General features: G+C 41.1%; 2 protein-coding genes across 2 annotated transcripts in view; one reads left to right on the plus strand and one right to left on the minus strand.

Annotated features, from left to right (window-relative positions):
* The window catches only part of LOC119428779 (interleukin-1 receptor accessory protein-like 1), a 229,821-nt gene that overhangs the window by 28,597 nt on the left and 183,517 nt on the right, over positions 1 to 17,707 (plus strand). The gene's annotated exons all lie outside the window — the stretch shown is intronic.
* Positions 7,631 to 9,933, minus strand: LOC119428778 (piggyBac transposable element-derived protein 4-like). Its single transcript, XM_037696454.1, has one exon. The coding sequence runs from the start codon at positions 9,670 to 9,672 to the stop codon at positions 7,900 to 7,902; it is 1,773 nt and encodes a 590-aa protein (XP_037552382.1). The 5' UTR covers positions 9,673 to 9,933; the 3' UTR covers positions 7,631 to 7,899.

The raw sequence follows: 17,707 nt of genomic DNA on the forward strand, positions 1-17,707 counted from the left end.
GAGAGCACATTCTTGCTGAATTAGGCTGAAAAAAGTTGAAATGAGTGCAAAACATGTGGAATTAGCTGAAAAAGCTTAAATTAGCATAAAAACAGCTATATAGTAGCTGAAATGGTAGAAAAAGCTGAAACTTTCAGAAATAAGTTGAAAGGAGCATAACAAGCTGACATTAACAGAAAGAAGTTAGAAGAGCCACAACAATGTTGTAGTTAGCTGAAAGTAGCTGAAAGTAGCTGAAAGCAGCTGAAGCAGAACAAAATGTGAAAGGAGCAGTAAAAGGTTGTAAACAGATCTAAAGATTTGAAGGATGGAAAATGAGCTCAATTCATTTTCTATGAGACAAAAATGGCAGAAAAGGCTAAATATTTCAAAAAGCTAAAGTTGCACCAACACCAAGTCATACATAGCACCCTTCGCCTGAAAGAGCTGGACGTTTTGATTTATGATTTGTGGAAATAGCTGAAAACTGCAGGACGAGAATCATGCCAAAAAAAAAACGTACGGGAGAAAAATGGATCACGATAGAGTGAATGCTTCATAAACATTCACACTATTAGCCGGAGACGTCCAGTTTTGTGTTACGGGTCCAAAATCTAAGAGTCCACGATAATTCGTAACAAAAAGGAAACAAAACAGCAACTTCTAGACAATGAAGCAAAAGGAGACTCTGAAGAAAGCTGGACCTGGCATGATAACACAATGATGGACTGCAGAGTGGAAGGAAGGTGCTGATGAGACAGCTGACGGGTGACTCTAATGCTGACAGGAAACAGGTGTAAGTGGGCGTGGCTGGAGCAGATAGTGGCTGAGGAAAAAGTGATGACAACAAAACAAGAAATCAACTCATTAATAAACACAAGATGCTCCCAAACAACCTTTGAATTTCAAGTCTGTTTCAAAGATAAAACTCCACCTTTGCTTATGATTTAAGGTTTTATTGTCAATTCACCTGACATATGTTTTATATATATATGTATATTTTTAAAGAATAAAGGTGCAGTGTCCTTCAGGTTTAACTAATGTGTCGTTACCCCAGCCAGAGCAGCTTCTTGCAAAAAAGGGCTGTTAGTTTAAAAAATGATTTCCTAATAGGTAAGCCTTTTTTGTGATAAATGTCTTTTAATCCTAAAGACATTTTTCATGTAAATTAAACGGAGAGGGTAATAAATACAGGCTCCGGACACTTCCCGGTCGTGTACGGCACTCACTGAATGACAATGTGGCTTTTAAAGCAAAAAATAAGCCCTGCTGCCGCGGTAATGACTTGCACTGTAGCTTTGCAGGACCCGTCTCGGTTTCCCAGAGGCTTAAAGCTTGCATAAATGTCTCCCCGTCATATTTGTGTAACACATTTCCCCTCGGTGGCTGCAGCACATTTAAAACATGAAACTCGTATAAAGTCACAGCTTTTACTGAATCCTTTCCAATGCACGGAAAATATGACATTTTGTGCACTATAGTAAGAATTGCAGCTTGCACTGTGACATCTACCATATTTTCAGGCCTATAAGTTGCAGTTTTTTTGCTTTATATACATGCCTTATGACTTCTACGCCGAAGCAACTTATTTGTTTTTTTCCCCATATTTATAAACCAATTTTTGGCTGAGATATGACATTTTTCCTTAATTCTGACATTGAAAATATTGAACACTACCATTTTCAGCCACTAGATGGAACTCAAGTAGGATGGCATGCCGTTGTGTCATGGCTATTAATGACACAATCGGCTTGCCGTAGACTGCCACCTTTGTCCAGCTCGCCTGGAGCAACCGTCAAATCAGCTTCATTTCGCTGCGCCGTCCTGGCGAAATGCGGCTAATTTGGCCGTTAAAGTGTATTTATTCAATAAAAGTTTAACCGAGGCACACCTTTGCGATAATTTCGAGCAAACAAATAATTGTTTTTAAATGTTATCTTGTTAAATTTCGAAGAAATGTGCAGCGAGTCGTCCCTCTGCGCGTTCCCGCGTCACCGAGGCAGCGAATACTTTTGAAATGCAGCTGATTTGACCATTAAAGTGCATTTATTAAGGAAAAGTTAGACTGAGACACCTTTACTATAATGTCGAGCAAACAAATAATTGTTTTAAAGTGTTAAGCTTGTTAAATTCTTTTTAAAGTCCTCCCGTGCACGCTCCCGCGACCGCGATTTGGCAGCCAGTTGATTTTTGGCACAACACCGGCCCACGTTTCCGGTTTGTCAGCGGTGACGCATAATAGATGCGACTTATACGTCAGTACAACGTGTACGGTGGAAAATATGGTATTTACGTTTTTTTTTTAACTTATTAAAATGTTAGTTTAGAACTATTAACATGGATTTTTGTGGAAAAGTTATGAACAGTGTGTCTTATATGTTATAGCTTTTGGAAATACCATCGTTTGAGGAAAGCTAGTTTAGTTCGAACCAGATTGACAAACGAACAGCTAGTCCGAGCACAATCAAGACCAAGCTGGACTGTGGCCGTCTTAGCACAACCTAATCTTAAAAAAAATGTATTACTGTTCTTGTGAACTCCATTTTATAAACCTTAAAGTGACAGTGACATTTTTTTGTAATAAATATGAATGCGTATTGGAAAAGTAACAATAATGATGTTTTGTTTTTGATTCACGCCGCTGAGCTGAACCGTTGCCGGGATATTTGCATGTGCAGAAACAGGAAGTGACGTCAAAGAGGTACACTTGCAAGTAAACGAGGCGTTGCAACAATAGTCAATAACACACACGGTAGAGAAGAATCTGAAGCTTCTTCAGATTATTTTTGAGTCACTATCAGAGAAAGGCAAAGAAGAGTCGGAGTTCAAATGAAATTGTTTCGACAAATATATACAGAGGGGTTCCAATTTGATGTCACTTCCTGTTTCACTTTGGCTGCACCAAGTTGAAGAGAATACAAGTCCACGTTTTCAGTTTTAAAGCTGAACCCTTTTGTAAATGTTGAAAATTAAGTTATTCTTGTGTATATGACTCTGTACTGCTGATCATAGGGCGTATAATCTGACCTGAGGGGGGTTGAAGACCATAGTATACCCATGGTATAATCTAGTTTAGGCCCATCTAACACCAGGCATAGTCCGAATTGGGTGTTTATATGGCCTGTTACACTGGCACTAAACTGGTTTAAATAACTAGAATGTTAACACCGCCTACCTTCTGAGATTTTTGGGTCAATTTAGAGCTAAAGGGGGGGCAAGATCATTGGGGGTGAGAGAATGAAGGTCTGGATTGGACAAGAAGCGTGTCAATGAAGCTGGGAAGACGGCTTCATAGGGCGCAGTGTGTAGGAATTTCACCAAACAGGGAAACAAATGGGGATAAATGCCTTTGGACATGTTTTTTGTTGGGACACAGCCAGTTTAGGCAGTCACCTAAATTGGCAAATTCATTCAACCTTAATTTCTACTGGTTAATCCCAATAAGCCTCGGGGGCTCATTTACGAGAGAGACCTGAATGGATTAAATGGATTGGTTGATAATAAACCTCTCACAATGATGCCAACTTTTGGTTCTCATTGGGTAAAAATGTGGTTTTTGTGTTTTGGTTATGTTGAGACTGTTCCGGGCGAGGAAAGTCACTGATTCGCACAATGGAGCACTTCACTGGTTGTGGCAGCAGTTTAGCTGTAGCCAACTGGAGATGTGATCTTTTACTTTCTGTCAGTTGTAATCATAGAGGTATTTCTTTCCAGATCTGGCATTTTGCTTTGATGGAACATAAAACTGGTGGAAAAGGCAGAAGTACTGGATTCCTCTTGGGCGTCCGTTCATTTATAGATAATAACCAATGGCAGAAGTCTAACTGTGTTGTGTGTAAATATGCTCTGATATGTTTGTTTTTATACTATCTTGTTTTAACCATTTCGTTTGAAGCTAGCGCTGAATGGATTTGCAGTAGTTTGATTGGTTGAAAATTATAACCTATGGTTTCTTTTGAAAACACGTCTTTCTTTGCACCTAGAACGCGCACTTATTTTTAACGATTTGTGGTGCTTTTATTGTAACTAAAGGGTAACGACAAGCATGAAGTTGAAGTTTGGCGATGCAGTTGTGGGTGTTACATAATTAAACGAGGGACAACGATTGACAGTTGCCATCTTTTCCAAACCTTGGCAAGAGACTTAGATATGACTAAGTGAACATTTGAATTTCCTATTGCAGTAACAGTTTGCCTACATACGACAGATATACAAGAAGTCCCCACCAATTGCAGAATCCTATTCTGCACCAAAGATGTGTAGCCATGACAACAAGATAATTAATTTAAGAAAATGGCCTTCTGTCCAATGGTCTGCACTACAGACCCACGATATATCGGTGGGGCCAATCATTTTGACTGATATAGGCGTTGGGGCACCTATCGGCGGTAATGATCCCATTATTGGACAATATAAGTGCATCTAGCGTTCACCCCTAAAATGCTGAAACCAGCCGTAATTGTACAATGTATCCAGCAGAGGGCGCATGAAGACAACTTTCAAGTCATGGGCGTTCACTTAAGTTTCACTTTTGACGTTCAGCACAGACGAAGCAGCGAGCAATACTGCGTTGCGTATTTTGCTGAACAGACCACGGAAAGTTTATTTTAACTGATCTGTAAAATTAAAAAATAAAACAATAATAAATTATCTTCAATACTCCAGCCCACTGGCCACATGTCTCTCAAGTTAACAAGCTAACGTTAGTGTGGGTACGCTGTCCTCACAACACGTGACTATGTGGAGCTAGACTGGAGCAAAAGAATAAAGTCATCGGACAAGGCTTGCTTTTTTGTTTTACTGAAGATCTTTTATGAATTTGTAAAAAAAAAAAAAAGTCTCCCAGGGCACATTTAATGTGTATATGAGCTGTTTTTTCCCTTATTTTCCGAAGCTCTTGTTTTACCGTAAAAAATACATCGATTGTTCTGTGGTGAGAGCACTCACTACCTCACGTACTGCACGTACAATATGACGATTTTAGTTGTCTCACTCTGATTGGAATTCAAACCCAAAGCATTTTAACAGTTTTTAGCATAAATTTAATTAAATTATTAACTATGAACGTATTTATCACATGTATGCAGCTTACTCATGTGATGAACTTATTACTGTCTTTGAACAAAAGGCAACACAATGCAACTAATTGAAGGTGGATCTGATTAACTTAGCTTTATGATTGCTAACAGCTGTGTAAATAAACAACCCCCGCTTCGCTCGCTGTTTCCTGAGATTCTGGGGGGTGGAGAAAGCACAAAAATTTTCAGCCATTGTATTGGTTATTGGCAATTGCCTACCCCTCCCAATATTGGTATCGGCGATAGCCCTGCTTTGTGAGACACTATAAGTAACTTTCTGGGATTTGCAATCCTGATGGTTATTTTAGCATATTGAGGGTTAAACTGTATAAGCAGAATATGTGAGAGATAAAATGTGAGACAGAAGCTAAGTGCTCAACCACCGCTGCATAGATCCACATGAATCATCCGGCTGCGTTAGTCATTTTGCAAAAAAAAAAAGAAGAAAATAATAATATTCGAATAAAGGTCAGCGTGCCACATTTGGTGGTGCTTCAGAGCAGCTGTGCATTGATCAGCTTCTCTTTTGAAAATAAAATAAATAAATCAGCCGTTCAGTAGGATACAGAAGGACTGCCGTTTCTCTTTAGACGTGTTGTGTTTTATTCCGGCCCCCTCTGTTCGCCTGACCAACATTTTAATGCTTTTCTACAATCCTTCGAAGAGCTTTTTATTTTTCCCATCCTTATTTATGGATGTGTTTAAGCCCAGGTGTTTATTTGTTTCCCCCTCAGAGGTATGTTGAAGGGAGCTTTGATGAATAATTCACGGAAGCTGTGCTGCGTAAAGCATCCAATCTAAAGGATGTTTGAATACCAAATAGAGAGCCCAGAACATTGGTTGAAATCATTCACGGCACCAACACACAGTCGAAACCTATTTGATCACTAACATCTGGAAGGAAACATGTTTGCTCGTGCTCACTTTGGCTGTGACTTGTAACTATTGCATCAACGTTAATCGTGCCCTGAGGCGCAGTATGGATTTTATGCAGTGGTCACTAACACACAGGTCAATAAATTACTGCAATCAAAGTTTAAGCTGCGCTGAGAGAAACGCCGAACCAATAAACCACTGCCGATTTTTAGGATGTGATTGGAAACTTTCTGCCGTCTCTTTAAATTAATTGGTTGGAACTTAGTTTTTTTTTTTTTTTTTTCCCTCGTCTCCTCGCAAGGCTATGAATTCTTGATTAATGATAACAAGCCTGTAAACAAATCTAATATGGATGTAGGCGGGTGAAACATCGGGTTCCAGTGAGGGGTACGTTTGATTAAAAAATAAACAAAAAAAATCAAATCTAAAATTCTTCCAAATTAATTTAAATGTCACACATTTGCATCCAATTAAAACGAGGATCGTGAACCAAGACTGTGAGGACATTTAGCACAGGTGCTGATTTTCAAATAACATTGCTATTTCGGATTTGTTTTCTCCAGTAAATAAAGGTTTAACATAGACTTAAGGACTTTTTTTTAAATTGCCCAGTTAATTGCTCTTTGATTGGGCTGTGAAGGTGACATCTTCAAGATGTTCAAAAAAGACCTTGAGTCAATCAAAAGCCTGTTCCTCGTCACTTGCAGGTATTTGTTCTCCCGCCGTTTGATTTTAAACTTCTCCATCTTCTACCACTCATTTGTAGTAAGGTAGTGGAGGCAACAGGTCCAGGAGGGAAACCCAGACTTCCCTTTCCCCAGCGACACGCTCCAGCTCAACCTCCATCCATCCATCCATCCATTTTCTTCCGCTTATCCGGGGTCGGGTCGCGGGGGTAGCAGCCTAAGTAGGGAGGCCCAGACTTCCCTCTCCCCAGCCACTTGGGCCAGCTCTTCCGGGGGAATCCCGAGGCGTTCCCAGGCCAGCCGAGAAACATAGTCCCTCCAGCGTGTCCTGGGTCTTCCTCTGGGCCTCCTTCCGGTGGGACGTGTCCGGAACACCTCACCAGGGAGGCGTCCAGAAGGCATCCTAAACAGATGCCCAAGCCACCTCAACTGGCTCCTCTCGACATGGAGAAGCAGCGGCTCTACTCTGAGTCCCTCCTGGATGATCGAGCTTCTCACCCAGGAGAAGCCAGCTCAACCTGGCTTTCCCAAAGGCGTTCCCAGGACAGAGAAGATACACAATCACCCCAGAGAGCTCTCGGTCTGCCCCAGGGGCTCTTCCCAATGGGTCGTACCCAAAACACCTCGAAAGGGAGGCATCCAGGAGGCACCCTAATCAAATGAACCACCTCGACTGACTACTTCAACGCAGAGGGGCAGCGGCGCTACTCTGAACTCCTCATATCTGTAAGACTGAGTCCGGCCACCCTACGAAGAAACTCATTTTGCCGCTTGTATCCAGGATCAGGTTCTTTTGGTTATTTGGCTTTGCTTTTCTGCTTGACTCTTTTTCACCATGATCGACCGAAGCACCACGACCCCGTCCTGTTTACTGAAGACGAGGCTCTGATCCACCCATCCAGCTCGCCCCGTTCTACTATCTCTCAGGAGCAAGACGCCTTGATAGTTAAACTACTCCACCTGAGGCAAAGACTCCTCCCTGACCCACATTTTTAAATGTTAACCCTTGTATTATGTTGAGAAAAAAATACGTTTATTATGTTGCGGGTCATTTTGACCCGCATTGTGTAAATCCACTCAAAACAGTCATAAAATGAAGTTAAACCAATAAGAACTTTATTTTAGATTATACAAATATTTAGAAGAGATGAGAAGTAGAGATATACACTTCCAACACTATATTAAAGAACTCCTGATTTCAATTTTTCCCTCTTCACGAACCCTTTTTTTTTTTGCATTTAACTTGCCGCATTTTCTCGGGTTTTTGACAGTCAACATTTTCAGCGTTCCCCACATGATGGACAGAATGTGACTATGTGCTTTTTGCAGATGTATTTCTTGCATCTCACACAAGAGGTAGTTGTTTTACTGTCATCTCGAGAGGGACAGACTTGGCATCTTTTGCGTTTCTTTGTACCTGTATCCAAAGGATCCATTGTGGGTTGGTCAGATGCCCTGCCCTGGACCTTTGCGATGACAGCAGCAGCTGCTGGGGATCTAGCTGGCCTGACCCGGTTCTGGATCTTTGGAGTGACGAGTGCTTTGCCTAGTTCTTCCAGGAAAAGTCGACGTCGGTACAGTTTGCTGGCATTCCACTGCTGGTTGATCTCAATCCACAGCACATAGGCATTGTAAGCAGACACATCCAAAATGTTGTAGAAAACCACCAAAGGCCAACGGGCAGTCTTGCGCTGACAACTATATGTTGCTGTGACTTTGTCAAGATTGTCAACTCCCCCTTTTGTGGAGTTGTAATCCAGAATCATTTGCGGTTTCATGTCCTCTCGTGTGCTCAGAGATGCGTCTTTGTGCATTGTGCTCATCACAAGAACATTCTTGTTTCTTTTTGGGCAGTAAGAAACAAGTGTTGTTTTCTCTGTGAAAGCAAATTTTGAGGAATGCAGAGGTCTTCCTTGCATCTTCAGAATCTCACTGGGAAGTTCTGGCTTATTTTTTCTGACTGTTCCCAACATAGTCAGCTTTCTCTTCTGAAGTTCATCTCCAAGACGGTAGGATGTAAAGAAGTTGTCACATGTAATGTTATGACCTTGCAGCCCTTCAGTCATCTCCAAAACCACACGCATTCCCTGATTCTTCTCAGGTCTTCCTCCAGGTGGCTTTCCAGTATATACTTGCAGGTTCCAAACATAACTGGATTTTGCATCACAGGCTGCCCACATTTTGATGCCATATTTCGCAGGCTTGTTTGGCATATACTGTCGGAATGGACAGCGTCCTCTGAATGGAACGAGGCGCTCATCGACAGTAACATGGGGGCCAGGATTATACAATAAAGGCAGGATTTCGACCCATTTATTCCAGACATCTCTGATTGCTGCAAGTTTGTCTCTCTCACGTCGATCAGCTCTGGTGTCACGGTTGTCAAATCGGATCACACGAGAGATCATGTGAAATGTCTCCAAAGACATTGTTGCTCGGAAGATTGGCCTTCCATTCTCTTCATTCCATAAACTTGCAGTTGCTTCACCCTTTGACCTGTATACGCCAGCTAACACCAGGATTCCAATGTAAGCATGCAAGTCAGTCGGATCCAGTGGCTTCCATTTCTCTTGAAAGACACGCTTCCCCTCCAAGTTGGTCATGTTGAGGATTATCTTCTCTATGGGTGGGGATATGAAGAGCTGAAATGCTGATTCAATATCATCAACTCTTGTGACAGCAAATCTTGTAGGACCAGGAATCATTTTGATGACATTACAAGATGACAATCTACCTTGGCTTTGGTGTGGTGATGTTGACCATTTTATTTTACCATCTTTAGATGTCCATGTCCCCTCTGTGGATGACGATTGTTGCATTTCTTGGTTTTCATCTGAAGAAGGGACACCTGCAGACTCGTCCTCTGAATCCTCCTCATCATGGGAAAATTGAAAATCTGGATCATCAATGGCATTGTCCTCTGGCTCTGAAGGATCCTCTGTCTCTGAAACCTCTTCCTCTACATCACTATCCCAGTTCATAAGCTGCGAAAAAGCTTCTTCAGCTGTAAATCGTCTGGAGCTCATTTTTGGTGTTTCTCCAAGAACGGGCATGGAAACAGTGACAAGGACAGGGGAGAGAAAGTCCCTCTTCCACACACACCTGGTTCTGAATGTTTATTCAGAGGCAATCAAAATGAAGTACATCAAAGACTTTTTTTTTGGATTTTTAACAGCTACTCTGTGTGCGGGTCAAAATGACCCGCAACATCATCTTTGTATACAAACTGTGTGCAGACATTTAACAACACATCAAAGAGTCCAGATTTTACATAGAAGTTCATGACCCTAGAGGAGAAAAAGTCACAACATTTCATGGAAAAAAAGAAAGGATAACCTGCACTTTGATCAACACAAAAATTGAAACGGGTCAAATTGACCCTTAACATAACACAAGGGTTAAAAAAAAAATACTAGTTTGGAACCCAACTGGAACCATTGACCTTGTCTGAGAGTCTGGAAGTGGGATAAATGTGAGAGAACTTTGAGAGAACCTAAATATAGCAGATTAGAGACTAGAACAGAAGCTCAAGGCTTCACTACTGCAATGCTCATGTTGGAATCTCCTAATCTTCCATTACCTTCCTTCAACTCGTCCAAAACACTGAACGCCGACTTGTAACCAACTCTCCCGGATGTGGGCGCATCACACCGCTCTATTCTGTCTCAACAGGTTTCCGTTCCATTTTAAAATTGATTTTAGGTCCTTATTGTTTGCTTTTAAAGCTCCTAATGGTCTTGCGTCACCTTATTTAGCTGATTTAGTAGCTTGTCATGAACATGACAACATTAAGGTTAATACATCTTTACTGTCTGTCCCAAAGTCGAAATACAAAAGTTATGGTGACCAGGCCTTTTCTGTTGCTTCACCAAAATTGTGGAAACGACTTCTTTAGGACTTATACTCTATCACTGGCTTTTGTAAATCTATTACTGGTATATATTTTAAAACCTTTTAATCCAGGCAGGCTTTTTATACCTACTGTCCTTCTCCTGCTCTGCTCCTGTACCCTGGAGCATCTTGCAAAGAGATCGGAAGCTCTCGACCTTGACATCTCTGAGTGGCTTCATGCGACTGCTAAGTTCATGGCAAAAACCAATGCAGACATGTTCCTGGCTTTAGTATTCTACATCTCTTTATATTCTAGCTGTTTTTGTTTTGTTTTTTTAATATAATTTCCTTTCATTTTTTCCCCCAATTCATTTGCTTTCTTTTATGATTGTCTACTGTTGTTATCACTCTTTGTTAAAATAGGTCTCTCTTGTAAATGAGTCCTTGTGGCTCAATGAGACTAACCTGCATAAAGGTTGAATGAATGAAGGAAGAAAGAAGAAGATGATTGAGAAGATGACTGAGAAGAACAGGAAGAGAATAAGATGAAGAGCAAGACGACGAAGAACAAGACGATGAAGAACAATGAGACGAAGAACAATGAGACGAATAACAATGAGACGAAGAACAATGAGACGAAGAACAAGACGACGAAGAGCAAGAAGACGAAGAACAAGATGACGAAGAGCAAGAAGACGAAGAACAAGAAGACGAACAAGAAGATGAAGAACAAGACGACGACGACAAATATATATATATTTTTTTATAAAACTTTATTTACACAATATGTCAACACAACAATGTTCAAAAAAAGGTGATCAGGACAAGCTTAAAATAAATTATTTACATGAGGAGCTTGTTGTATTGTAGTTGTCCCTGATCAGAAATGGTCCATAAAACCTTCTTCAATCTCCACACTTTCACAAAACTCTCCAGGTCTCCAGTGTCTCTGTGGAAGCAAAACTCCTCCAGTCTGGGCTTGACATTGCACTTCCACAGAGCCGTGGCATCAAGTTGAGGTCCAGCCTGCAGTCTGTCCCTGCGAGACAAGTAAACAGACATTTTTGCTTCAGCCAATAAAAAGTTTAAAGTTTTGCTGTGATGTACTCCAATAATAAAAACAGATTTGGTGAAAATTGTGTCAAAAAGGCTAAAGATCCTCGTCATTAGATTAAACAGAGCCGTCAGCCGTACACAATCTGTAAAAACATGAAAAACACCCTTAAACTGCAAAAAGGACACTCATTTAAAACCTCAGGATTGATAACCAACAAAAAAGTTTGTTGAAATGGCGCCATGAAGGATCCTCCATTGAAGATCGCCGGTCCGTTTTTTGTTGGAGGTTTGTAAAAAGTCCTCCACTGAGGCTTCTGACCTCCGAGCTTGTCGTCCCATACGCTGACAGCTCTGTTTTGCAGAGTTCTCGTGTTCAGGATCTTAACATAAGTCTTACAAAGTACTTTAGGACCTGTTCTGCACAAGTCTATCTTTGGGTCTGTGTTGCGTAGCGGAGGACCATTGTCTTTCGCAAAGTTAGGATCCAGGTGGATGTCCAGGAAAGGTGTCATTGGGTCAGGCGGGCGATTCCTCATGGACCACAGCTGCAGGAGACGCTTCTCTCCATCTGTCATCCTTTCCTTCATCAGGTCCAGGAAGCGTTGCACCACTCTGGCAGACCGGACCCCAAGCAACAAAATCACCTCTCGGACATTGGAGAAGTCTGATCCGGCCATCTGCACCAACCGCCTCAGGGTCACCGTCCCAGATTCGCACAGTACCTTTGACAGACCAGGCACGAGAAGAAAATGAAGAAATAGTAGTAGAAGAAGAAAAAGAAGAACTGGAAGAAGAAGAACTGTAGTTGCGTGATCTGCCAAGCTAAACAAAGATGTTATAATGTGTCCTTGGGAAACAACTTGTAAAGTCTTAATTAAAAGACTGTATCAGACAGGCTTGCTTATGGAAAATAGGGAAATAATAGACTCAAAAGACCAGTTTTTACAGACGGAGGAGCAAAGTAATTCGCTCTGCGAGTACAGTAGGGATTGCGAGGGAGGTCTTTATTTGCTGCGGGTGGAGAATTGGCATTTTTTAATATCCACAGCAGCGAAGTCTCATATAGCCACTGGTGAGGCTGCAGTGTCATTTGGCACAAGATCCTTCATTGTCTATTTTTATCTCAGCTGTATTTCCCTTTTTTAGTCCTCCATTATGGGGGGAAAAACAAAGTGTAATCAACCAAATCATGAATAATTACTGCAGACTTGGTATGCACATCTGTCTGATTGTAGCTTCAGTTTCTCCACTTTATTCAGTTGTTCATGCAACTTCTTCCACAGCTCATCTCCAGTGATTAGGCTCAGGCAGGTGCTGAAAGTTTTGCCCCGACAACAATTTAAATCAGATCGGAAACACTCCCACATATATTTTCTCCACCACGTCTTCATACAGAACCAAAGGGCCCATTCCGGTGTACAACATGAGCAGAGCGGGGAAATGTTGCACCGCCCAAGGCAACCTGCCAAGCTTGTTCCTACCATTATTTTTTTTATTGATCGTTCCAAACATATTTATTAGGAAAGCAGGCTGCAGGAAAATAAGGGACTTTCCGTCGGACGCTTTTTAAGATTGATGCATTTCTTAATTACAGGAAAGTACAAAGGTATTGCCTGCCGAGCTATTTAGATTTAAAACAAAGACAAACAGCGGAGAATGCCTGCTGAGAATGCAGTATATAGGAGGAAGCAAAATGAATCAATACCACATTTTGTCTGAACTTAGCTGTGTAGAAACAGCAGGTTTTCAAAAGGATCTTGCATATTAATGCTCCCTGGTAACTGGGAGTTCAGTTCCTGCTTGTTGTTTACCTTAGCAAGAAGTTGAACCAATTAATTTTGAAGCCAACTGCTCCCTGATCCCTTCAAGAATGTTCTTGGACATTTTGCTTTCGGCCTTTTAATACTAACTTGTCTTCAAGCCCGTCTAAAGGAAGACATATTGTGGTATAGTCCGTCTGTACGTAAACTTTCTCTTGCCCTAACATAACTTCTGATCCGCTCAAGATCAGATTCTGTCTTTCGGTCTCGACGAAGACGGTCGCTCTCACCCTCTCTCCCTCCCTCCTGCTTATTGACTTTCTTGTCCTGTCAATCTCAGAGCCTCTCTTTACACATCTTCCAAATTGAAAATTATTATGGATTTGGTCAACTGGTCCCTCAACGCAATTGATAAAAAAAAATTCCACCAGACGACAGACAGGGTGCTGGAGAGCCCTCATGCCCTGAACGGACCCTCGCAGCTGGGTACGTCATGGATTCCTGGGGTGAGTGGAAAATGATGTGCCCATCTGTTCTGTTTGTGGAGGACGTAGAAGATGTGTACATTATTGGATTTATGATAGCAGGGTTTCTGCTTTTTGGACTCGGCAGATACCTTGGATATCGACAAATTAGGAAGACACTGGCAGCAGTTTCTGCCATGGTAAAGCTGCCAGCCTTGTGTGAAGGACTAATCCGTGTCTCGAGCTCTCAGGCTCATATGCTTAAAGAGCTCAACCGCAAGCTGGACGCGATTTCTGAGAATCGTGGGCCACTTGAGACTCCTGGAACTCGCCAGCATGAAGGTTTCAATCTTGGAGAAAGCTAATCGAGCACGGACCGGGCAGAATGTACACAAATCTGGCTGTTGGGATTTGCCATTGAGCGTACCAGCAGAACTTGAAGGCAGACAGAAAACAGAGTCTGGCGGCCCAAACAGTTGTTGTTTATCTGAATTTGGCCTCCCTGCTGGCCTTAGACAGGCCAACTTATCTCAAATTGCTCCTGGAGAATATGTAACTAGAAGCTCTGCCTGCTCCCCCCACCTCCCAAGGCCATTTGTGGCCGCATCAGTACCATCATGCTGATAGACACTGTACCATCTTATCAGAACTTTGGAACTTTCTGGGGTGTTTATGGACAACTTACTGGCTTTGTCGACCTCTATGCATAAATATATTAGGATGTCATTCTATGTTGCTGTTTCATGTTGCGAGGTCTTTTTTGCATCTTTCATACCGTTTCCCGGCCAGGACATGGTGTGAGACATGATTTTTTTTGGCTTCCTCCACCCTTGTGTTCTCTTCTTCTCATCTGCCTGTATGTTGTATGTAACAGGTCTCTCTTGTAAATGAGTCTTTGAGGCTAACTGGGAACTAATTGTATAAATAAAGGTCTAATAATAATACAAAAGATAGTTTAACAAAACTTTATATTAGAGCCCGACCTATATGGAAATTGTGGATATCGCCACTATGGCTATTGAGAGGGTTGGAGCTGATAACCAATATATTGGCTGAAAAATATTGAGCTTTGTCCACGCCCAAGAATCTAAGTAAATAGCTACTTTTAAATGTTTTAACACTTGAAGTCTTGAAACAAATCTTATTGTGCGTTCACATTTTATATCCTCCACCATTCATCATAACATTATCAAGTGTGTTACAAAAATACAAATTAAACAAAGAAACGCCTTACTCTGTTCATTGTTTAAACAGTCAGTCACGTGTGGCGATGGTCTAATTAGTAGTGACCATAGCAGAGTTATTTTTTTTCTTTGCAGAGAAGTAAATATTTCAAACAAACAATGCGTCACTGAAGACTACAAAGATAACTTTAGTAACACTGATGTATTTTACATTAGATTTATTGTTCTGGGTAAAGTTTTACGAGACAATAGCCTATGCTAAACGTTAGTTTGCTAACTTGAGAGGCGCATAGCTAATGACAATCAGGTTGGAGGATTGAAGATATATATTTTTTTAACTTTACAGATCAGTTGCAATAAACTTACCATGCTCTGTTCAGTAAAATACACTACGCAGTGTTGCTCGCTGCTTCGTCTGTGCTGAGAATGAAAGTTAAAGTGAACGGCCATGACTTGAAAGTAGTCTTCATGTGTCCTCTGCTGGATACATTGTACTAGTATGTATGATTCCAGCATTTTAGGGGTGAAAATTAGATGTTTGTGGCAACGCATTATGGGACAATTCTCAGCAATACCGATATGTCCCCAAACGCATATATCGGCCCTGCCGATCTATTGGTCGGGCTCTACTTTATACACTTTATACATCATCACGGAGTGCTGCATAAACTTTTCATCACTCCTGCTTCAAGTTCAAGGTCAAAGGTAATACAAGGTCTTACTTGTCTGGGCCTTTGCAATAGATTATTGTAAACTAGTTTGCCATCTGGTGTATAGTGTGTCATAAGCGGTACTCTTGTTTATTCTTTTTTCTTCCGCCACAACTGTAGTGGAAAGTGACGTTCTCCTGAACATTGACGTTGAATGTTAATGTGTTGGCTGCTAATATGAATGCAGAACCCTCCGTGTTAACACACTTTAATGCTTCTGAGCTTTGGAAGATCATTTTTATTACCTATTTTTACTCGATATTTTTGTTTTAAAGAGGACGTTTTGATATTTAAGAGTGTAATCGTCTAGGGATTGGGCTGAATATTTATATTTTCATCATACGTTCTTGATTTGTGCGTGCCGTTTGGTCGCCATCGCTGTTACTTTGGCAACTGAGCTCTTCATGCGGGAATGACTGATTTAATTTAACAGTTCATTCATCTTCTTGAACGTTTGAGAGCCTCCCTGCTGCCTCTCATCATCCATGAAGGCCATACGGCCTCATGTGTCAGTCACGAGTCATGTGTTCTTCAAATTCATGTGTAAGGTCAATAGTCAACTGCTGAGCAACATCCCTTGGTGAGCTTGTTAGTCTCAACAGGAGTGTGTAATATGTATTCAATCAGTTTCTTGTTGGTTTTGTTATATTATATATATGTTATGTAACAAAATGAGATATTTTTACTGCATATATTGTAAGAAATAACATCTTATTCATGAAATAGGTTGTGTATCTCAAATGTTTTAGCTTCAACAGTGTGATAGTTCAATGGCAAGTGCATTATATAGGTTTAAGTTGAGTTAGTGGGGGGAAAGGTCAAGATCCTAAGGTGGGGGTCCTCAATCCATGCCCTTGAGGTCCACTGTCCTGCCTGTTTTAAATGTTTCTCGGCTTCATCTCACCTGATATGAAATAATGAGTGATTCATGGGCTTCTGCAGGACATGAAGACCTGCTGAAGAGCAGAAAAGCAACTAAAACATCCCTGTCTTCATCACTAGACAGTGTCTCGTATGTACTTTAACCCCTCCAGCTTAAAGGTCAAGGTCAGAAGTTTCAAACAAAGTGTCCTGATTCATGCTCAATAATCCAGGTAGAAAAATCTAACAAGGTTGAGGCAGGTCCTCTGGGACGGATTCTTCCTTGTTGAAACATTTTGTCTTTTATCGAAGAAGAAAAAGTATTTTGGATAAAAGAAGAACTCCTCAACAAAGAAGAATCCGTCCAGAGGACATGACTCGACCTTGCTAGATTTCAAACAAAGTCTTTGCTTGTCTGGGCCATAACTTCTGATCCACTCAAGATGATTTAACAAAACTAGATACACATTTATACCACTACATGACATGTTGCACAATTTTTTTTATCGCCCCAGCTCTAAGGTCAAGGTCACTAATTGAGGTCAAATGATTCAATTATATTGATTGCTGCTTTTTGTGCGTGACACGGTGGTGCAGTTGGTAGAACTGTTGCATCTCAGGGTAAAGGTCGCAGGACTGAATCCCGGTTGGGGAGGCTGTTCTGAGTGGACTTCGCATGTTCTCTCTGTGCATGCCTGGGGAAAGGAAGAAGCGTGTAAAGAAAATGGGTGGATGGCTATTTTGCTGCATCCTGTAGTTTATTGTGTCAACCGTCCTCCTAGGACTTCTTGAATTTCCCCCTTGGAATTAAGTATCTGTCTGTCTGTCTGTGCATCTATCTATCTATGCATCTATCTATCTATAGTATCTATCTATCTATCTATCTGTCTATCTATCTATCTATCTATCTATCTATAGTATCTATCGGTCTATCTATGCATCTATCTATCTATAGTATCTGTCTATCTATCTATCTATCTATCTATCTATCTATCTATCTGTCTGTCTGTCTGTCTGTCTGTCTGTCTGTCTGTCTGTCTGTCTGTCTGTCTGTCTGTCTGTCTGTCTGTCTGTCTGTCTGTCATCTATCTATCTATCTATATATCTGTCTGTCTGTCTATCTATGCATCTATCTATCTATGCATCCATCTATCTATAGTATCTGTCTATCTATCTAGCTATCTATCTATCTATCTATCTATCTATCTATCTATCTATCTAT

The sequence above is a fragment of the Nematolebias whitei genome, chromosome 23 (assembly GCF_014905685.2).
Source record: "Nematolebias whitei isolate Nwh7 chromosome 23, NemWhi1, whole genome shotgun sequence".
In the NCBI taxonomy this organism is placed as follows: domain Eukaryota; kingdom Metazoa; phylum Chordata; class Actinopteri; order Cyprinodontiformes; family Rivulidae; genus Nematolebias; species Nematolebias whitei.